We start from the raw sequence: 21937 nt of genomic DNA on the forward strand, positions 1-21937 counted from the left end.
ATTCACCAAAAATCAACAAAAGTACATTTTGTCATTCTGATGGCTGTAGTACTTGCCAATGGTAAGCCTTTACTTACTACACATCATATTTTTTATCATATGTCACATTATAGTGAAACAGTATGCAATTAAAAGATTAAAATATTCACCAAAAATCAACAACAGTAAATTTTCTCATTCTGATTGCTGTAGTACTTGCCAATGGCAGGCTACTACTTACTACACATCATATTTTTCTCATATGTCACATTATAGTGAAACAGTATGCAATTAAAAGATTAAAATATGCACCAAAAATCAACAAAAGTACATTTTGTCATTCTGATGGCTGTAGTACTTGCCAATGGTAAGCCTTTACTTACTACAGGTCATATTTTTCTCATACGTCACATTATAGTGAAACGGGATGGAATTAAAAGTTTAAAATATGCACCAAAAATCAACAAAAGTACATTTTCTCATTCTGATTGCTGTAGTACTTGCCAATGGCAGGCTACTACTATTGATAGTAGCAGTTTTTCATACGTCATTATAGAACGGGATGGAATTAAAAGTTTAAATTATCACCAAAATTATTTATTGCTTATTGCTTACTTATACTAATATCAATAAAATTTCTCATAATGGATTAGTCAATGGAATTAAAGTTTAAATATCACCAAAAATATTAGATTTTGTAAGTAGGTTAATATTATCAGCATTAAAGACATTTCAACATAGATTAAGTGTATTACTACTTACAAATCATATTTTTCATATGTCGCATTAAGGAACAATGCAGTTTATAATATAGGAATTAAAGTTTAAAATTATCATTATTTGGTGATAATTTTAAACTTTTAATTCCATCCCGTTTCACTATAATGTGACATATGAGAAAAATATGATGTGTATTAAGTAGTAGCCTGCCATTGGCAAGTACTACAGCAATCAGAATGAGAAAATTTACTGTTGTTGATTTTTGGTGAATATTTTAATCTTTTAATTGCATACTGTTTCACTATAATGTGACGTATGAGAAAAATATGATGTGTAGTAAGTAGTAGCCTGCCATTGGCAAGTACTACAGCAATCAGAATGAGAAAATGTCTTTTGGTTGATTTTTGGTGATAATTTTAAACTTTTAATTCCATCCCGTTTCACTATAATGTGACATATGAGAAAAATATGACCTGTAGTAAGTAGTAGCCTGCCATTGGAAAGTACTACAGCAATCAGAATGAGAAAATGTACTTTTGTTGATTTTTGGTGCATATTTTAAACTTTTAATTCCATCCCGTTTCACTATAATTGACATGAGAATGTATGAGCAGTGTAGAAGTAAGAAGCGCTTACCATTATCGAAGCAATTACACACCATGAATGACAAAATGAACGTATTTTGTTGATTTTTGGTGATAATTTTAAACTTTTAATTCCATCCCGTTTCACTATAATGTGACATATGAGAAAAATATGACCTGTAGTAAGTAGTAGCCTGCCATTGGGAAGTACTACAGCCATCAGAATGAGAAAAATGACTTTTGTTGATTTTTGGTGATTTCTTTCCTGAAAGAATCCCAGTGGTCTATGTCACCAGCCTGAGTAATGTAATTTGTAGACGGTCCCTAACTCAGCCAACAGCCGGAACGTAGATTGAAGTGCTGTTTTCGCTCGTAAATCGGTGGGACATTCTACCAGAAACGTACATTATCTGTCCTGGAATTGTTACAGTGAATTTAACTTGTATAATCAAAAACTGACAGAAAATGACTAAATGGGTGATTTCTGTGAGTTGCGCTTTAAAGGAATATGTAATTTATTAGGTCCTTAGATGTTTTATTCTTAATTAAAAACACTTTTGAAAATTACAAATTCTGAAAAATGGTCTGTCCTCAGCCAATTTTGAACTACCTCCTCCAAAATTTTGTTATTCTGAAAACTGTTATTTAGAAAAAAAAAAACTATGAATTAAAAGTTTAAGTTGTTATCATTCACATTAACTGATTAAAAACATAAAATGCTACATAAATTCCACAAATAAATCGTATTTTACAACTGTCCCCATGTTTTCGGTCAGCCCTGTCACATTATATAAAAAAACGACATAAAAAGTGTGTAATACGCCTTTAAGGGTATGACTCAGAGGACGTGACATCATTTGACTGAGTTGATGCTGACACTGATGAAGGGTAAGTTTTTCTCAATGCATTTTATGATTTAAAGCTAGTTTTTGCATGTTTCCTTTGAGGAGGACGAGCTAAAGGGTCAGTCACTGTCACACTAAAATATCCTAGAATAGAATGAAAGTTTTGGAAAACCAAAACATGTCTAAAATGTTACTGAAATGCCTTGCTTATAAGCTAACAGTTTTTATGCTTGGAAGCTAGCATGCTGAGTAATGGCGTTAAAATGGCCGACTGTCAGGCCCCGCTCGACCAGGCCCGTCACTGCGTCACGGCCCTGTGTGACAGGGCCTGACAGCCCTATGACAGGGCCTGACAAATTAATGATACTGTTTCTTTTTATTACCTTAATTGCATATAATATGTATTTAAAACATGCCGTAGTAAAACATTTTATAAATATATTACATTACAAACATACACTGTGAATGTATAGCTTTTTATGCTTTTATAACAAACGTTTTGAATATGTTCCCTCTTTAGGCCTATGACTGCTTTTGAGATTGCATTTTGTATATGAATAAAATTGCAATACATATATAATTCTAATAAGTAAAAGCTTTGAGTAATAATGACTGTAAATATTTCAATTTATACAGATTACAGTTAGATGGCTCCAGTTAGTGCAGCTGAGAGACAAAGGCAATGTCGAGCACGACAAAATGCAGATCCTGAGAGAAAGGAGAAACATCTTCAGAAAGAAAGGGAGCAATGGAGGCAGAAAAAGGATAGGAGGAAAAGAGTTCATGAGTTGAATAAGAGAGACCAAAGGCATAGGCGGAAATTATGGAGAGAGCAACAGAGAAGTTCTAGGCTCAAGAGAGAGGCCACAGTTCCAGAGCCAGTTCCAGAGCAAGGTCCAGAGCCAGGGCTTTCAAGGTTAGAAACAACTACCCTCATGGTGCCACTTCATATTACAGTTTGGTAATAAAGGTAATACCATTGTAATATCTACATTATTACCAAGGATATGACATGCACATATGTCATTACCATATAATAATGTAAATATTAGCATGGTTATTACTAAGCTGTATTATGATGTGGTACCACAGTTACATTGTACACAGTTACATGTCTATTGATTAAATTTGCTGTATCATAGTAAATAGCCTAGCCTACCCTTTATACATTTTGAAGTCATATTTCCATTTCCAACTACACAGTAACTTAATAGAGTAGTGTTAGCTTTTAATGACTAAAAAAGGATTCCAAGCTGGGACGTGGAATTTTTTTGAGGCCAGCCACGGGAAAGGGGCGCCAGATGGGGTTGGAGGTGTTGTAAAGAGGTGTGCGGATCGCTTGGTGAGCCACGGACGCGACATCAAAAGTGCAATGGATCTGTTTGAGGCCTTGGTGCACACAGGCACCACTCTGAAACTGTTCTATGTAAGTGAAGTGTCCATTGACAGGGCAATGAAGGACATGCCAGGCACGACCCCCCAAGTCCCATCCACTATGAGGATACACCAGGTGGTCACTACCTCTCCTGGGCAGATGGTGTACCGCTGATAGCGCTGCATGTGCACTGTAGACAAGATTCTACAGTGCACATGCTATAACACCAAGGCCTTCAGCTTTGCCACAACAAGCTCACCACCAACAACAGAAGAAATTGAATGTGGTCCAGAAGTCATAGAAAAGTGGTGTGTAATAAAATATGACGAAGACCTCTACCCAGGCATCATTACTGCCATTGATGAGGTTCAGGTACAAGTAAGATGCATGCACCGTGTAGGAGTGAACCGCTTCTTCTGGCCCACTAGAGAGGACATGATCTGGTACTTATTTGAGCACGTCATTCAGTTCATTCCACCTCCTCAGCCTGTAACCAACCGTCACCATGAGATCCAAAAAGACATTTGGGCAAAGCTTGCGGAGTATAAAGATTAAAATGTGTGTGTGTGTGTGTGTGTGTGTGTGTGCAAGTGAGGAGCTCTACCAATAGCAATACATTGGCATTAGTTTCCAATACAACTCAGCTGGGCTGAAAGGAAATCACTAAAGTGGAGCTGCACCGCAAACTAGTGAAATCAATGACAGAGGCACAAAATCACCACGCTACGGTCCAATGCAGTTTATTTATGAATGCATTTCTTTATGTAGTAATTTTGAAACAACTTCAACTCCTCACCCTACTTGTTTCAAATGCTTATGTCACATAACATTCTTGAAACAAGGTTGCGACTGTCGTTTTAAAACTAACCACTCTGAAGTTCCACCATGTTACATGTTACAAGTTACATGTTTAAGGAGACAAATGTGACTGATTCTCCCTCCGCAACAATGGCGTTCACATTTGGTGCCGGCCTGTGAAGTCACATACCACACACTTCACACATTCCAACCACACTGACCCACCCAAATAGTGTGTGTGTGTGTGTGTGTGTGTGTGTGTGTGTGTGTGTGTGTGTGTCAACATAACATGTTTTTTGTTTTTTATGTAATACATTTATGGAATTCTAATTGTTCATTGTTATCATTAGTGTGTGTGTGTGTGTGTATATACGTTATGAAATTAATGTTAAATGAAATTTCAGTGAATTGTTAAATGAACTGTTAAAGGAAATTTCGATGAATTGTTAAATGAATTGTTAAATGAAATTTCGAAGAATTTTAAAGAAATTGTTAAATCATTTCTAAATGAAAGTTGTTATATTGAATATTCTTATTGAATTAAAATGTTTGGACTATATCAGTTATTAAATTAAAAAAGATGTTTCAACTATCAGTTGTTGGTCATGTTTTAATAAATTAGGTTTCATATTATATTATGTTATATTGGCTGAACATGACCATATTAGTCTCATAACATTAACAATAAAATAATAATAATTTCAAATAGGAATACATTTTCCTGCATCAAGAAAATCCTGTCAAGTCAGTCCTGTCACGTCACGGTCAGTCCTGTCACGTCACGGTCAGTCCTGTCACACATCACATTATGATATAAAAGTTGACTATTTAAGAAATGATTCATGAATTAATCTCTTTAAATGTGTACACAAAGGCGGGGGTATATATCCACTATTGCATATTTGTAAAAATCTGGGATGTAAAGGAAGATTTTTTACAATCTTACGAGTAGCTAGCGGTTATTCTGTGCTTACCATCTATACAATTAACCAAAAGTCACTTGTATTTATTATAGGAGTTACAAAATCATGCCAGATACAATCAGGGACATGTGATCAATAAGAAAATGCTATTTCTATCAAAGAAAGTCATTAGGAAACCTTTCTGACATTTAGAGATTTGTCCGTGACAGGGCCTGACATTATAGGGGGTGAAATGCTGTTTAAATGTTTTTTATTCTGGCATAAAAACATGCTGAGATGGCACGATATGTGTTTCTCATAGTTTAACATGTCCTTCATATGGCTTAATGTTCAGATTTAAAAAAAAAACTTTTTTACTTCAAAGATTTTTAGAAGTGGAAATGTACCTTTCTGGTAGACTGTCGGTAGCGACAACAAATACCATTGTGATTTTTTTTGATACGGTGTCCTAAACTGTCCTCAACATACTACACTAGTAATGTAGTGGAATTTTATTGAAGACACTGAATGGGGGTAGGTCGAAAACGAATATCCGGCGAATATCAAACCTGCTGCTAACTTATACCCGCTGCAGAAGTGCTTTTGCTTTTCATACTTTTATAAGATGATCTGTGTGTGTTGTAAAGCACTTTGGATCATCTGTGTTTTGTGTAAAGTGTTGTATAACTATAGTTGAGTTGAGTTTGTACATCTACTTTAAATTAGAAATGCAGGACTGTTACTTGTCATGGAGTATTTTTAAACTGTGGCATTGCTACTTTCACTTCAGGTAGGCCTAAATATCTCAATACTTCTTTCACCACTGCTTAAAACTTATAAACTCTAATATATATTAGCACAACATACAAAAATCCCAACATGAAAGCAGATCGAGCTCAGTTCATTAAACACAAGAAGCCAGTGAACGCAGCTGTTGTGTTTGGGTGTTATGGAAACCCATGCAGCCTCTCAATCCCCCATTAAGACATTTAAAAAATTATAAAAGTAAGCTACAATAAGATAAGTCAAAAATAAACTCACTATGAAGTTGTAGCCACACCTACACTCTAGCTAACTCATCAGGTCCAGTTACACACGGTGACTTTTTGTTTAGTAGGCTATATGGGAGGGTAAAACACGAGAATAGCTACTCACCCTGCTGATTATCCGACGGACTCCTGCAGTCTTCTTTCACTTTCGATACCAGCCAGAGGTTGGAGGAGGAAGACAGAGAGAGGAAGACATAAAGCCCGACACTCACAGCTGAATTATACATACAGACCCCGAGTGTTGAATTTGATCAAAACATTTCAGGTGTGGTTGTTGTTTCCGGTTGAGCACAAGAATAAAAGGAAAGTCCTAAAAAGTTACCTAGAGACAAATTGTGACTCCAAGGTAAGACATAACTTCCTCGTGTTTTGAGTAGCATTTATACATGGTATTATAAATAGGTAAGTAGAAGTAGCCTAAATTAAATTGAAATTTAATATAATTAACTCGTTTAAAAAGGTGTTTTTCGAACGTTAGATGTAGCCTACATCTAGTTAACATTAACCCTTGTGTGGTCCTTCGGGTCACTGGGACCCGAAGGACAACACAAGGATTATGTGCTTCCGTTTACTTTGTTGAGAATTGCTCTCTAAAACCGGTTTCTTTTAAAGTAAGTAAGTAAAGTTTATTTCTAGAACACATTTAAACACAGTTTAAGCTGACCAAAATGCTGTACAAACAAGAACTAAGGTGCTGTATTAACCCTTGTTTAGAGAGCAATTCTCAACAAAGTAAATGGAAGTACATAATCCTTGTGTTGTCCTTCGGGTCACTGGGACCCGAAGGACAACACAAGGGTTAAACAGCTGGAAATTCCCTGAGTGCCCGCTCGTAACTCGGATTTATGTCTTTATATCAGCTCTGTCACGCCGAAATGTTTGTCTTGTCAGTAGGCCTATGATATTTGTCCAAGCCCACCTTTAGTTCAAAGGTTTTCAACTCAGTCAAATCTGAACACAGTCATGATACGCATAGCCTATATTACACATAGATTACCTACACTTCTTGTGCATATCTTTATTGTAGATGTACTGTACATCGCCAATAAATGTCTAAAATCTGCTTAGAAATCCTATTAATGCTGCGTAAATCCGTATAACTCCAGTAGTCTAATAACGTTTTAAAGTTTTTTTTTTTCTGTTTTATAGTATTCCAGTGATGGCTGTCTGTAGCCTACACTCACGAGTAGCCTACATTACAAACAGGAACTGCTAATAGCTAATTAGGCATACTTTAAATGTCGCCAATTTCCCTAAATGTAAGCAAATATAAGCTTAAAACAGGGATCAGGTTGTAGCCCATGTGCAGCTAAATGGCAACATCATACTTCATGTTTACATCTCTCAATGTCCCCAAATTATGGGAAATGTTGTTCCAAAATGTAAAGCATGATTATACCTCAAATTGAATACAAAGAACAATATTATTACAAAATCCATTAATATGAACCTTTCATGTTGCACTATATTTTTGGCAATGTTAAGGTTCAGAATGTCCCATCCATAGATAGAAATTATAATTATGGTCCCATTGACCTGGTTCTTATATGAAAACTGATGAAAACCCATGTGTCAGATTGTAATGATATTCATGATATTAAGTCTGTTAACTGGGATAAAGTGTACATTTATATCACATTTGTCAGAAATCATAGTGCCAAACTTTTTTCTACCTATAGGAGAATCAAAATGAGCATTCGGGGACAGGAACAGGTGGAGAAGAAGTACAACCCTCTAGATAGAACCCTGAAGATTGTCAACAGGAGGGATGACTTGGATCCCATGTGTGATGATGACGATGACTGTCTCAGAGCAGAGATGTCCTGCGGCCATGCTGTCACTCCGGACTCTCTCACACTATGGTGTCGCAGCCAGCTGGATGAGGTACCTCATGACATTAAAACACAATTTCTTTGTAGGCCTATATATACTGCTCTATATATATATATATATATATACTGATATATATATATACTGATATATATATATATATATATATATACTGATATATATATATATATATATTTATATATATTTATATATATATATTTATATATATTTATTAGCCTAAAGCAAACCAGTATGGGAGCCCTGTGGTTTTGCTTATATTTCTTTTTTTTATTGTTGGTATTCCTGTCCTCCCTTCTTTTCTTCTCTCTCTCCACAGAACTGAGAAAAAATAAGTTTTACAGAAACCCAGCAGTGAATCTCTGTTCTCTGTAACCTAAACTGCCTCTCCTCTTTGTTGCTTTAAGGGTATTTACAAATTCAGATGCCCTGCAGTGGTGGAGGGGACCACACAGTGTAATAAACTGTGGTCGTACCAAGAAGTGCGCAGACTGGCTGACTTGTCTGTCGAGGAAATGCAGCATTTTGAAGAGACCATGGCTCGCCTGGCTGCTGCACAATACTGTGAAATTCAGCCAGTAAGTGGTCCAGTGGTTTTTAGTCGTTTTGAATGCTGAGTATTTTTTATTCAGATATTTCAAACTACATCAAGTGCACTGATTTTCAAATATTGTGTGTACTTTCCTGTCCAATATTTCCGTGTGCTGTTTTCCACATAAGTGCCCAAAGTGCAAAACGAGTGTGGAGAGGAAGGATCTGTCCAACCTGTGTGTGCGGTGCCCCATATGCACAGCTGATCAGAAGACGACCTACCAGTTCTGCTGGCAGTGTCAGAGGCAGTGGAAAGGTGCAGCTCCACGCTCTGACCGCTGTGACAACAACGGCTGCATCAACAGGGACCTGCAGCTTCTGCAGACATGTAAAACCACCAGTCTGCCCGCGGTGGAGGGGGTCACCGACTGCCCTTCTGTCCGAGCCTGTCCTACATGCGGCATGAAGGTGGAACATAACCGACAATATTGCAAAAATATCAACTGTCCTCGCTGCCACATGGAGTTCTGTTTTGTCTGCCTGAAACTAAAGCGTGAATGTTGTAAGACCAGTTCGCCATATAAAATCTGTCCTAGTGGTGTGGCTCCTAGACAGACCTCTAGCCCTGTGTGGCAGAGGAAGTGAAATAAATGGATCTGTCTGTACTAAATGAAAAATTCAGCAATATATGTTTAAAGGTATTAATATTATATTACCCTGTAAAGTGTTTTGTTAATATCTTATTGGAATACTGTAATGCTACGACTCCAATAGACCAGGAACATATGTTTTAATTGTGGGCCTACTCTGCCACCTTCTGGCTGACTTTAAAATTGTACATGAAAAGGTCTGATGTTTTGGAGTGTGAATGCCAATTAATCAAGCACATGTATTGGCTACTGATACCGTTACTAATAATAAGTGCTATATCTACAAAGTGAAAAAGCTTTTTGAAAAAGTTCATTTAGATTTCCCGACACTATTTAGAAACCTTATTATTACTCTTACAATATTTTCTTTTTATTGACATTTACAAAGTTGTTACTATTATACCCCAACAAAGTATTTGCAATTACAGTTTTCCTTTCAGCTAATTGCAGCTTCATGTAGTTGAAAAAGAAAATATGAAACATGGAAAATACAGCTATTATTCAAATAATAAATATTGGTTTGTATTTAGATTACATTACATTAGATTATAGTTGGTGTATACTTAATTTACATTTGATTATTGATTGTCCACTGCAAATAATGTGCATGACTTTGCTAAATTGTAAATAAAATCTACCATTTTTTGTATGATTTATTTCTCTTTCACATTAAAATGATCATTTAGCCTGAAAAAAAACAAGCCATCAAAATCAAAGATTTTTTAACAGTGAAAGTTTGTATTGAAGTTTTAAAAGGTAGTGTTTGCTACAGATCAGTGTGATCCTCTGGGGCAGTGTGGATCCGGACCTTGCAGGAGCAACGTTTCCTGAGAGACAGCAGAGCTGCAGCCAGGAGACACACAGCAGCAGTGACGCCGAGCACCGAGGCCACAGGGAGCTCTGCAGGGAGTCTGAGGGGCGACCAGCTCCCGGTCTGGGATGCAGTTAAAGTCTCATACGAATCACTGACCAAAAGGCAATAAAGTAAGGTCAGTATCAGTTACAGGTTACTATAAATCAAGAGGGTTGAGTGTTTAAAGTGGTACTTGCCTTGTGATAGAAGCAGGAAATGTATTGAGAACATCTGAAGGGGGGGTAATGTCAGCGTACACACATAACCTCCTGTCAGGGCACTGAACTAAACCCTGGTATCCTTTTATCTGACAGTTAAAAATGGCAAAAACAGAATAGATAATATGATTCAAATTCAAATGAGAACTGGGTATCTGTTTCATGCTGCATGTAGCATTTTCAAACATCAGTATATTTGTCACATCAGTTATAAATTATTAAAGAGCTTGTTTTAAAGGACACTGAATGTTCTCTATCTAAAAGGTATTATTTCAGTCAACAAGCCACATTTTAGTAGTCGGTACTTTACTTTCCCTATGTGAGTATTCAGTGTTTTCTTCCAGTAATTTGTTTTCTAAACAGAAGGTATACTTTCAAATACCTCACACTCAGTGGTATGTATGAACAGTACCTCTCAAAAACTTTACTGATTGATACTGCAGTTGCATAAGTTGTTGTGTCATGTTACCTGAATATTGTCCCCTGGTGGACAGTCCATCCATTCAGAGCCAGACACCTGGATTTGGTACTGGTTCAGGCCAGTACACCTGTGTCTGTAACAACGTCCCTCCACAGAGCTGCGAGCTGCTGAGCTCCGTCTGCTTCTAAAAGAAAGACAAGTGGAGAATGAAGAACTTAATGTTAAACAAAAAAAAAACTTTTCAAAAAAAAAAAAAAAAAAAAAAAAAAAAAAAACACACAACAACCCCCGCCCACAAAAAAAAAAAACCCCACAACCCCCCCCCCCCCCCCCCCCCAGATCTTCGTCTCTGCCATTTTTCTCTATCCAACATTCACTCTGAAGAACGAGAGAAGAAAAAAGTCAAAAGGTGAAAATGTGGCGTAATGTGCAATGGCAACAAGGTGCCACATATTACAATGGAAGGCACAAGAAATAGAATTTACTCCATATTCCTGCTTTACAGAACTGGAAAATTGAAAAGTCCAGTGTAGAGCAAGGATGTGAAGAATGTATATAATTTTTGACATTTTGAGTTCTGTCAATGCAAAGAAATTTCTTTGATTCTATAATCTGAAGGATATATTGTTTGGTGAACAGGATTTGAAGGGAAATCACATGAGAGGTAATAAAACGTACTCCATTCTTGAGGGGTTTATACACTCGACATCCCTCCAGGTGTTGATCAGTCTGGCACTCCCCCTTGTGGAGGTGAAGATAATGACACCCAAATCCACTGAGAAGAGAGAATACTGAAAACATGAGTGCTGGAAATGTAGGATGAAGAGAAAAAGTGACCCACATACTATCTTAAAAGACATATGTTGTTGTGTAGAATATGTTATCATAAATCTACCTGCCAGTGCAGAAAAAAGATGAAGACTTGTTCCGACAGGTTGACAGGGAACCAAACGTAGCTCCTTCACCTATTAAAAAAAACATATTCAACTTATCTTATCAGGCTGATTTAATTAAATTGCAACTGTAGCTGGTGTGTGTCTACATTCTTGTAATTGCTTTGTTCTTTTATGATAATAATCATGCCGATTTGACATGCATTTATATGTTTAGATTTAATATCTCCATCTTTCCTCACCATCTCCCCAGACTAGACTCTGTGCCTGGTTCAGGTCAACAGTGTACCAGCCCGTATCCTGTAATGCAGCCAAGGTGACCGGGTCGATCCGGACTGTGGTCGAGTCCCCCAGCACCGGTGCCATGATGGAGCCCTGCAGGACCCGGGACTCCCAGTGAGAGGACACTCTGCCTGGAGCAACATCCTGAAGAAAGAAAGTGTAAAACATTTAAACAGAGCGCATGATGAATCTGAAAAAGGGTTACGTTGGAGCTGCTCAGTACCAGGTTCTCTAGCGGCCCCCCTAGCTCAGGGTCAGTGGATGCCAGGTGCTTCTGCAAGGTGGAAATGAGGGATGGGGTGTAAATCCTCATCTGGCCCGATCTATCAGAATGACTCACTTTGCCTCGAGGAGAACAGCCAGCAGCCACTGCAGAACAACTCATAGAAAAACACATTAGAAGAACCATTTTCTAACCAGTGCATATGATCTTTAATGTTTAGTAGACTCAATGCATCCTTATTTTAGTCAAGATATTTCATAGGATTTGGTTGTTGTGTATTTCTTTTTTTCTACTTTTATTTCCCAGATTGTATTTAATTGTTGGGCTGTAATGTTTTAATCTATATTTAAGCTTAAATTGCATCTGTATGATGTAACTTGTTTTCTATTTGCAACATTTGTGTCTCTCTTACTTTTGTTTTGTTATCCAGGCCTTCCACTGTTGCAAAAGAGATTATTGATCTCAAAGTATAAAAGTAAAATAAAAGTATTCTGGGTCGTATTCTGTGCAAAATGTAAAGCCGCTTGAGCCAAACTTGTGATTTGTGATATTGGGCTATATAAATAAAAGTGATTTGACGTGGCAAATGCGTTTAAGTAAATGGGGTTTTTAGGTGGGTTTTTTTCTTCTAATAAACACACAAGCCACAAGTAGATTCAGCTGTCCCAGAATCATTTCACACTTTTTTACATTTGGTTAAATTACACAATGACACTAACAACATGACAAATGAGCCAATTACACGCTACCATATAGTAATGTAATACCACGTACAGTGACATAGAACTATCAAAATGTGTTTAAAAACCTTGAGACTTGGATGAACAGTCTCTCCAGGTGTGGAAGAGCTCTTTAGAGAAACCAAGTGTATGAAACAGCTCATGGATGATAGTCTGGAAAACAGAAGAGCACCCAGCCTCATTATGACCCATCTTTTTCATCCTGCAGCTGCTTGTCAGAGACAACACTTCCTATATTCCCACAGTGCCGTTATTTGTTTTATTTGGGGTCATCTGTCAATTTTTAAGACACATTTTAAACAGACAACGTTTTATAAAACTGCCTGTAAAGAAAAAACTAAGCCAGAAATATTATTAATCGTACCTGTACAATAGCCTGGTGGCTGTAAGTGGCTCCTGTCAGACTGTCCCTGCAGATGACACCCACCCCGGCCACAGGTCGTCCATGAGTGTCCGTCTGACAGTGGACAGTGTAGGCCAACACATTAGGCTGAGAGGTGAAGAGGACATAGAGGGTAGTATGAGGGAAGTAACAGCAGTGAAACTATTTAACATACAACACTTCTTAGCTGTGTCCATCTCATCTGCTCAATGAATTGAAGGATACAACGGTACAATAACATTAACAAGAACCCGATGACTCTAGTTTTCAGTGACAAAATTCTATGGGGATTGATATTGTTTTAGAATTGTTTTAGAATAGGCCTTACTATAGAGATAGGCTATATTATTGGCAATGAATAAAGAGTTGTCATTAGCTTGCCAAGTTAACCATTTCTTGTATTTCCCTCATTCACTCTAGATAGACTTTAGTTTTCCATAGCAAACTGTAAAGAAAATCTAAAAGACGTGATCGTTTGATTTCTAAGGAGGAAGGAGAGGCTTGGTCCAATTGAAAGATTAACCAAAAGGTTTAATAAACAACATGATGAAAACGACCAGACAAAAACAATCAAACATAAAACATGAAACACTGCACGCAGTGGACTGCAAGACATGCTTCCCCTGTGGGGTCACAGTTTGCAGCCCTGAATCCTCTGTTTCAGAATTATATTCCTTTGAAATTGTGGGTGTTTCCTTGAATGGAAACTGTCCCAGGTTCAGGACACACCCCTGATTTCAGGTTTACTCCAGGTCACGGACAAAGGTCGTTTATCATGGTAGTGCCGATTCTATTCAAGTTTACAGAGATATGCATTTCCTTTGTTCTAATCAAGTCTGGTCCAGCAGGAAGTGGCTCCCCAAAAGGCAAAACAGTTACCTTTCCTGTGAGGAAAATAAGTCTTCTCCAGTAGGCTATGCTAGTAAGTATCTCAATTACACTATTTTCAAACTGTTTAAAAATGTTCTGCATAAAAATACAAACATGAAATAAAAAAAACATCTCATTGTGTTTTTAATATAACTTTACTAACAGTGTCCTGGTTGCCAGTCCCGTGCGGTGAGAACTGATCTCCATAATCTGAGTGTAAAATGCCCAGTGTGCACAGCTGACAAGGGAAGGACTTATATGTTCTGCTGGCAGTGTTTAAGGGAATGGAAAGGTCCAGTTCCACGTTCAGACCAGTGGGAAAATGATGGCTGTGCCCACCTATTAGAAACACTGAGAACCTGCCCTGATATCACCTTTGAGAGTGTTAGGGGGGTCACTGGCTGTCCCTCCATCCGCGCCTGTCCAACCTGTGGTCTTCTGGTGGAGCATAACAAAACAAATTGTAAAAACATCATATGTCCCCAGTGTAAGAAAACATTCTTTTTTGTGTGCCTGAAGCCTAAAGTGTGTAAACCATATTTCGAAGCTTGCTCCAGTGGTGTAGCACCGAGACAGACGTCTATACCTGTACGGCAGCAGAGGAAATAACTGGAACAACGCCAGGCTCTATGTGCTTTGGTTTCTGTCCACAAATGCACCACTACATATTCTGCAGTGGTGGAGAAAATACGTAGATCCTTATAAATAAAAAATTAAAAAAACAGTAGTCCAGAATTAAAAATTAAAAACCAAAACATTTACTTAACTGTATCAAAAGTAAAAGTACTTTTTCTCCAGAAAAATGGCCCTGTGACACAGTAATTTAGAGGTGGAACTGGTAACACAACATATGACAAGGGGCCACACCTATAGACACTGCTTTTTGTTAGAGATCATAAGGCAAAGAGGTTGGAAATCACTGGTTAAATGTTGTGTAATTTTGTTTTATAAACGTATTATATTGTTTTTAATGCAAAATCATAATCTAAAAAGTTATTAATCTAAATTATTATTTTTCTGGTTGCCAGTCCTGTGCAGTGAGAACTGATCTCCATAATCTGAGTGTACAATGCCCAGTGTGCACAGCTGACAAGGGAAGGACTTATATGTTCTGCTGGCAGTGTTTAAGGGAATGGAAAGGTCCGGTTCCACGTTCAGACCAGTGTGAAAATGATGGCTGTGCCACCCTGTTAGAAACACTGAGAACCAAATGAAACAGAAACAAAATGTAAAAACAGAAACAAAATGTAAAAACATCACGTGTCCCCAGTGTAAGAAGGAGTTCTGTTTCGTGTGCCTGAAGCTCACTGTAGAGTGTAAATCATATCTCAAAGCTTGCTCCAGTGGTGTAGCACCGAGACAGACGTCTATACCTGTATGGCAGAGAGAATAACTGGAACAACGCCAGGCTCTATGTGCTTTGGTTTCTGTCTATATAACACAAATACAACCACTACATATTCTGCAGTGGTGGAGGAAGTACGTAGATAATTACTTAGTAAACAACCATGTAAACAAAAAAATGTTTTATAAATGTATTATATTGTTTTTAAGGCAAAATCATAATCTAAAAAGTGAAAAGTAACAACTGCTGTGAAATAAATGTAGTGGAGTAAAAAGTACAATATTGTAGGCTACTTAAGTATAGTAGTTAAATTAAATGTACTTAGTTACATTCCTCCACAGATTAATTGGTTATTCGGGTGTTTTAAGATGTACATTTTCATTGAGAAATTTTCACTCAAGAATATAATCAAATGTGTTTTGTTTGTAAGAAACTGGCAGCAAAATGTAATTACCATTGATATTCCATAATTATACAGCTCATTTATGCATTTTGTTTTATCAGCTTGAACCTATTTTGTCCTTTGCTTTGTAATATTTTAACAAGACATAATTGTACACAAGAAATCTCAGAACTCTTACTGATTACCAGCTTTATACTTTAGAATTACTTAAGTTTGAAGGTGAAGTAATCTCTAATTCAAAATCAAAATTGTAATCAAACAAATGTGTTTTGTTTTATACATTTATAATCCGTATATCAGGCCTTTTAAAAATCTATAATTGTTTCTGTATACAGTTATTATGATTCAGCTTTTGTAACATAATCTCATTGTTACAGTATGTAGTCATTCATTCAGTTTGATCTTTTTTACTGCTAAATTGTTTATTCTCTAACATACCATTGTTGTTTATCCTGTAAAACAACTATTTCTATTTAGCATAGTGTTGGGGCTACAGGGCGCTCTGTTAGGGATCTGAGCAAGTCTTGTTCTGGGCCAAAGTGAAGTCAGAAGTATCACAAAAAATAGATATCATGAATAAATATCAAATGAGAACCACACATCTGCTTATAAAATGTGCTGTCAGTCGCTTTATCTAACTTTAGTAGTGTCACATTAATTGTGATATAATGGTGAAATCACTATAAACAAATTACAATGGTTGGAAGAAGTATTCAGAACATTGACTTTTGTATTAGTAACAAAGCTCTCTTAATACATCCATGGTACTAAGTGTGTATGTAAAATCTGAAAAGTAACCAGTAGCTATAGCTGTCAGATAAATGTAGTGGAGGGACAAAGTACAATATTTCCCTCTTAAATGTAGGCTAGAAAAGTAGAAATATAGCAGAAAATGAAAATAGTAGGCCTACCCAGAATTGTACTTAAGAGTAGAATGCACCATGTTCATTTTTTACCACTGACAAATTATAAATAGTCTGAGAAACGACAAACTCATGTCTCAATACCTGCTTCTGTTGGTTTCCCTCTCCTGCCTGTAACTTTTTGACATATCCCCAAAGTTTTGCGGCCCAGTATGACGTCACGTATATATATATATATATATATATATATATATATATATATATATATAAATAAATAGATGGATGGCTATGATTTTATTAATTTGTATTATAATTTTTTCATTACTCGCACAGGAGATATTTGTAAGTACTTCTGTCTCTGCCAAACATCTATGTAGGCCTACTACAAATCTTCACACTCCACAGATGTTGTATGGCATCCAGTAAACCTCTTTAGATATTTGTAAATGCTACAGTTTTATACCTTTCAACGCAAGTTTATTTTACTTTTGAAAACAAGCAAAGCAAGAAAAAAAAGAAACAAAATCACTCCTATCATTGCACACTTGTGTCATTCAGACTTTGCATGTCCAGCTTTGACATGATAATCTAACTAACACTAATATTGTAACTGAAATATGTATGATCCTATGATAAGCGATCACTTACTTCCCCCTTTCACTCTTAAAATAATTACTGTGTATAAAAAGGTATAGTGTATGCTTGTGTTTAGTGAGCGTTCATGCTGTCATTCTTTCCCAATGTATGGTGGTGAACTATGGTGGAAATGTGCTGTCCTAAATGGACTAGCCCATATCTGTTGTAAACCCCTTTTTGTACACCTGCTCATCAACTGACAGTGAAGTAGTGAATTTCATTTCTTTTCTGATTTCGTTTATTTTACCTAAATGTATACAGTGGTAGTGTGTTTTGTTTATAAATCATTAATGAAGTTTTCGTTCTTAAAACAAAAAAATGTGGATTCAACTGTCCACAGTATGTGGGGCTTTCATAAATAGGAAATGGCACATTTTTGTACCCTTTGTTGTACCCTGGAGTTTTGTTCACATTGAATAGGAACTCTGTATTTGTACCCTGTACTGTTTTTTTTTTTGTGTGGCTCTACCGCTCTTGCACCTGCACTCTTGTACAAAATAAATGTTATAATAAATGTAATATATGATTTTAAAGTAAAATAAAGTTTATAATCTTTGAATATCATGTGTTGCCATTTTTTTATGTGCCCCTCTGGTTAAAGCCCATGTTGTAGGTTAACCACCACCGTTAATTAATGGGTACATAAAGCACTCAACATATGTATATAATTGTTAAAAATGTCTCCAAATAGTGTTAAAGGCAAGTTTTTGTCGTTTTTGGTATTAGTGGGTTTTTTAACCTGCCAATTGTCAAAGTTGCTAGCTGGCTACGCAACATTAGCTAATTCCGCTAGCATACGTACAGGCTATAGCCAGTTAGCTTTGTGTGTAACGTAACAAAAATCCACCTATCTCGTAGGAGCGAAGCTTAACATTTAATTCAATAAAATTAAGGGTACAAAAGGAGCACTAACGCCACGTCTTATGTTGACAACATGGACGCAGATATAGGAAACTCCGAAGGCAGTCTTAAAGGGGTGATAGAATGCAAAACCGATTTTACCCTGTCATAGTTGAATAACGACAGTTCGGTGGGTAAATAGGATATACATAGAAGCTCAAAGTCCCACTGACACCCCTTTACTATGAAAATCTCATATTTTGAAACTGCCGCTGAAAACGGGCGAATCCCAACAAAGCTGAGTTGCTTGCGCAAACATCTCAAAATCCGGAACCTTAAGAGAACAGTCACGCCCCAATATTTACATAGGCTACACAACTGACCTGAGATCAGGTAGTCTTCTGAATCTAGCTAGGTCACGCAGATCTCTGCTATTCCATTACAAAATTCACTTCTGAAACTTTTTTATGCGAGAAATCAACCATATAAAGCTCAAATATGGGCCGCTTTGCGAAAATGGATGGCTAATTGCAAATTTTCTCCGACTGTGTGTCGGAGTTTAGTGCCGGTGTTGGTGCTGCCTGGGTTGCTACATGCCCGCCCTGACCGCAGTGTCAGCGAAGCTTGTTACGCCCGCAATCTTTTACCCGCAGCCCGCAGGTTCCAGTAAATCTTATAATGGGTATGTGTGTTGAGTTATTTAAACAAACAATCGGGAAATAAACGCCTCTTGTCCGTGAGTCTCATTGATAGAGCCGCGATGAGATGGAGTCCATCAATGAGAGCTAGCTAGCCTCCTCCTAACTCTGACATTCACAAAAATACATTCAATTGAAATCCGAAATCGGACAAGTGTTAGCTAAGCTTTGTAAGACCGTGAGGAACCTGTAATATTCATGCCGTGACGAAATTCAAACTGTAAATATACTTTAGTTTTTACAAGAGTGCGCAAGCTGCGGTATTTCCCCATTGTAATGAATGGGACATAAAGCAAGCAGCTGTTCGTCCCTACAAAGACGCCTTTACGTTCATAAAAATGCCTTAAAATCAAATCGGGCACAACGGTTAGCTTTATAAGACATTGGGGAATGATGTTGTATAAGTGGGGGCGAATTCAAACTGTAAATATAATTTAGTTATGGCGACAGTGTGGCGCGCAAGTACGCGGTATTTCCCCATTGTAATGAATGGGACATATAGCAAGCAGCTGTTCGGTCCTACAAAGACACGCTACCTTGCATAAAAATGCCTTAAAATCAAATCGGCACAACGGTTAGCTTTATAAGACATTGGGGAATGGTGTTATATAAGTGGCGTGACGAAATTCAAACTGTAAATATACTTTAGTTATGTGAAAGTGAGCAAGCTGCGGTATTTCCCCATTGTAATGAATGGGACATGTAGCAAGCAGCTGTTCGTCCTACAAAGACGCCTCGCGTTCATAAAAATGCCTTAAAATCAAATTAGCACACAACGCTTAGCTTTATAAGACATTGGGGAATGATGTTATATAAGTGGCGTGATAAAATTCAAACCGTAAATATATTATAGTTATGCCGGCAGCTGGCCGCGGAGCCCCGTAGTGCAGTATCCACAAAGGGTGACTTTGCCCTGGGTATGGAGCCCAGCAGGCTGTCGCTTTCTCGTCAGACTGTGTGGAGCTCCCAAAGTCCGACACGTCTTACCAAATTTGCAATTAGCCATCAATTTTTGTAAAACGGCCCATATTTGAGCTTTATATAGTTGATTTCTCGCTTAAAAAAGTCTCAGAAGTGAATTTGGTAATGAAACATTGCAGTGTCTGGAATATGAGATTCTGTCGCTTCTATTGTATGTGTATTGGGGATTCGCTCAACCAATCAGCGCGCGTCTCTAATGTCTGCGTATGGCAAGTCGCTCAACCAATCACCGCGCAGCTCATCTAAATATTCATGACCATACCATATTTGGAAGAAAAGCTCTTGTTACAAATAGGGCCAAAACACAGGGATGCATAAGGGCCAATAAAATATCAACCAGTCCATTTTCAGCCCAACCAATGTTACATACCCCATTAGGAGACCATAAGGAACAGTGTGAAATACCCTATATAATCATTCTATCATTCTACCCTTTAAAGCCCATGTTGCAAGTTTAATTTTCCAACGAATTTGTGGTAATTGCTTGTTGGTAATAAACATTTAAACTGGTATTCATGTATTTGATGTTGTTAGGTATCACAAAACAGAATATAACACGAAAAAGTAGGTACTATTTTACAGCGGTTTGTCTTTCCCCCACAATGCATTGCATGACGTCACATTGGGGAGACGACAGGCGAAAGCCCCGTCTCGGTTCACTGTCCCGGTCACAGTTTCTGCCACTGGTCTGGCAAAATATGGCTTTTGGTCTCGACCGAGTCAATGTGTCTTTATTATGTGAATAATAATATTGGGGGGGAAGTGAAAGGCAACTTGGACGGGGATGCTGTTCGGCTTTTCACAAGTTTAAACAGCTAGCTAGCTAACGATACGCCGACGTTTGCTAACGTTAGCGCAACAGCGTTAGCTTAGACTGCTAGTTAAATACCGGTATTACAACTGCCTTCGGAGCTGCGTCCACGTTGTCAACACAAAACATGTGGCGTTAGTGCTCCTTTTGTATCATACTTTTATTGAATGAAATATTAAGCTTCGCTCCTACGAAATAGTTTTTTTTTTTTTTTAACATTACACACAAAGCTAACTGGCTATAGTTAGCCTGTACGTATGCTAGCGGGATTAGATCTAGATAAGTTTAGCGGTACTTATCTGAACTAACGACATGAGCACTGTCACTAGATATAAATAAAACATTGACTTTCACTTGGTGCTATTCACGGACAGTAAAAAACCCTCTTCCTCATCCCAGTCAGTCACCATAGTTCTAGTACTAGGCTGATACACGTCTCCCCAACGTGACGTCATCACCGAATTGAAACTAAAGACTTTTGTCAGTACATACCTGTTGCTCTGTTATCTGAAGATTGTCAAAGATGCTTTCACTCTCTACTAGTAAGGACGACAAATCATTATGCAACTTTGCCTTTGAATATAATTTAGAAAGTGGTGTTGGCAAATTCAGTTGAAGGGTCTTTGGTTTGTATCTGTGAGAGTGGCCCTCGATCACAGACAAGATAGCAGTCCCCTTACTACTTTCTTCCTGAACATCACATTCATACAGCTTTTGGTAGAAGTCCATAAACTCCTCTTCTGTAGGGACAGGAATGCTGGGTAGTGGGGAGTATGTTACGGTCTTCTTCTTCATGAATGAGATGTTGCATATTTCTTCGCACCTTGCCAGTTTTGCTCGGAAGAACCCAGGCACAGGGCATCTCTGTACTGGACAGTCCATCTTTAAGATTTACCCGCTAAGACAGCATACATGAGAGCAGCTGCATGCGAGCATGCTTCACCCAATCCCGCTTTGCAGGTGCAGTGGGCCATTAAAATTGTCCCATCATCATGGACTACGATCCATGGTTGTGTGGGGTCATGTTTGCGGCCTGAGAGTGGTTCACCTTTAAGAGAAGACAGCAGACCAATTAGTCTAGTGAAATCAACTCAGTTGTCAATCAATGCATTTACAACACAGTGCCATGTTACACACACAACCGTTTTTTATATGTATAATTAGAGTGGAGAGAGAAGGAGAGAGAGAGTGTATTTC

The 21937-nt window shown here is 37.6% G+C and overlaps 3 protein-coding genes across 5 annotated transcripts in view; 1 reads left to right on the forward strand and 2 right to left on the reverse strand.

Moving 5' to 3' along the window:
• Nucleotides 1-6472, reverse strand: part of LOC120573700 (ubiquitin carboxyl-terminal hydrolase 47) — a 20629-nt gene extending 14157 nt beyond the window's left edge. The window contains exon 1 of the mRNA XM_039823608.1: nt 6359-6472. The gene's annotated coding sequence lies outside the window, so the exon portion shown is untranslated. The remainder of the gene's footprint in view (nt 1-6358) is intronic.
• Nucleotides 5620-10077, forward strand: si:ch211-212k18.15 (E3 ubiquitin-protein ligase RNF19B). 3 transcript variants are annotated; one of them, XM_039823620.1, is made up of 4 exons: nt 5620-5737; nt 7932-8136; nt 8508-8678; nt 8821-10077. In XM_039823620.1, exons 2-4 carry the CDS (start codon nt 7942-7944, stop codon nt 9274-9276), a joined length of 822 nt encoding a protein of 273 aa, XP_039679554.1. In that variant the 5' UTR covers nt 5620-5737; nt 7932-7941; the 3' UTR covers nt 9277-10077. The 3 variants fall into 3 exon arrangements, with proteins under 3 accessions (XP_039679554.1, XP_039679552.1, XP_039679555.1); XM_039823618.1 differs by lacking the exon at nt 5620-5737 and adding an exon at nt 6486-6598; XM_039823621.1 differs by lacking the exon at nt 5620-5737 and adding an exon at nt 6634-6654.
• LOC120572515 (leishmanolysin-like peptidase 2) lies at nt 10048-21622 on the reverse strand. Its single transcript, XM_039821852.1, has 10 exons — nt 21233-21622; nt 13276-13401; nt 12980-13064; nt 12172-12317; nt 11909-12092; nt 11669-11738; nt 11452-11548; nt 11091-11151; nt 10899-10957; nt 10048-10215 (listed from the first exon to the last, which is right to left on the reverse strand). Exons 1-10 carry the CDS (start codon nt 21620-21622, stop codon nt 10048-10050), a joined length of 1386 nt encoding a protein of 461 aa, XP_039677786.1.
• Between the last annotated feature and the right edge of the window lie 315 nt (nt 21623-21937).

This window comes from Perca fluviatilis, chromosome 14 (assembly GCF_010015445.1).
Source record: "Perca fluviatilis chromosome 14, GENO_Pfluv_1.0, whole genome shotgun sequence".
NCBI classification, from domain to species: Eukaryota; Metazoa; Chordata; class Actinopteri; order Perciformes; family Percidae; genus Perca; species Perca fluviatilis.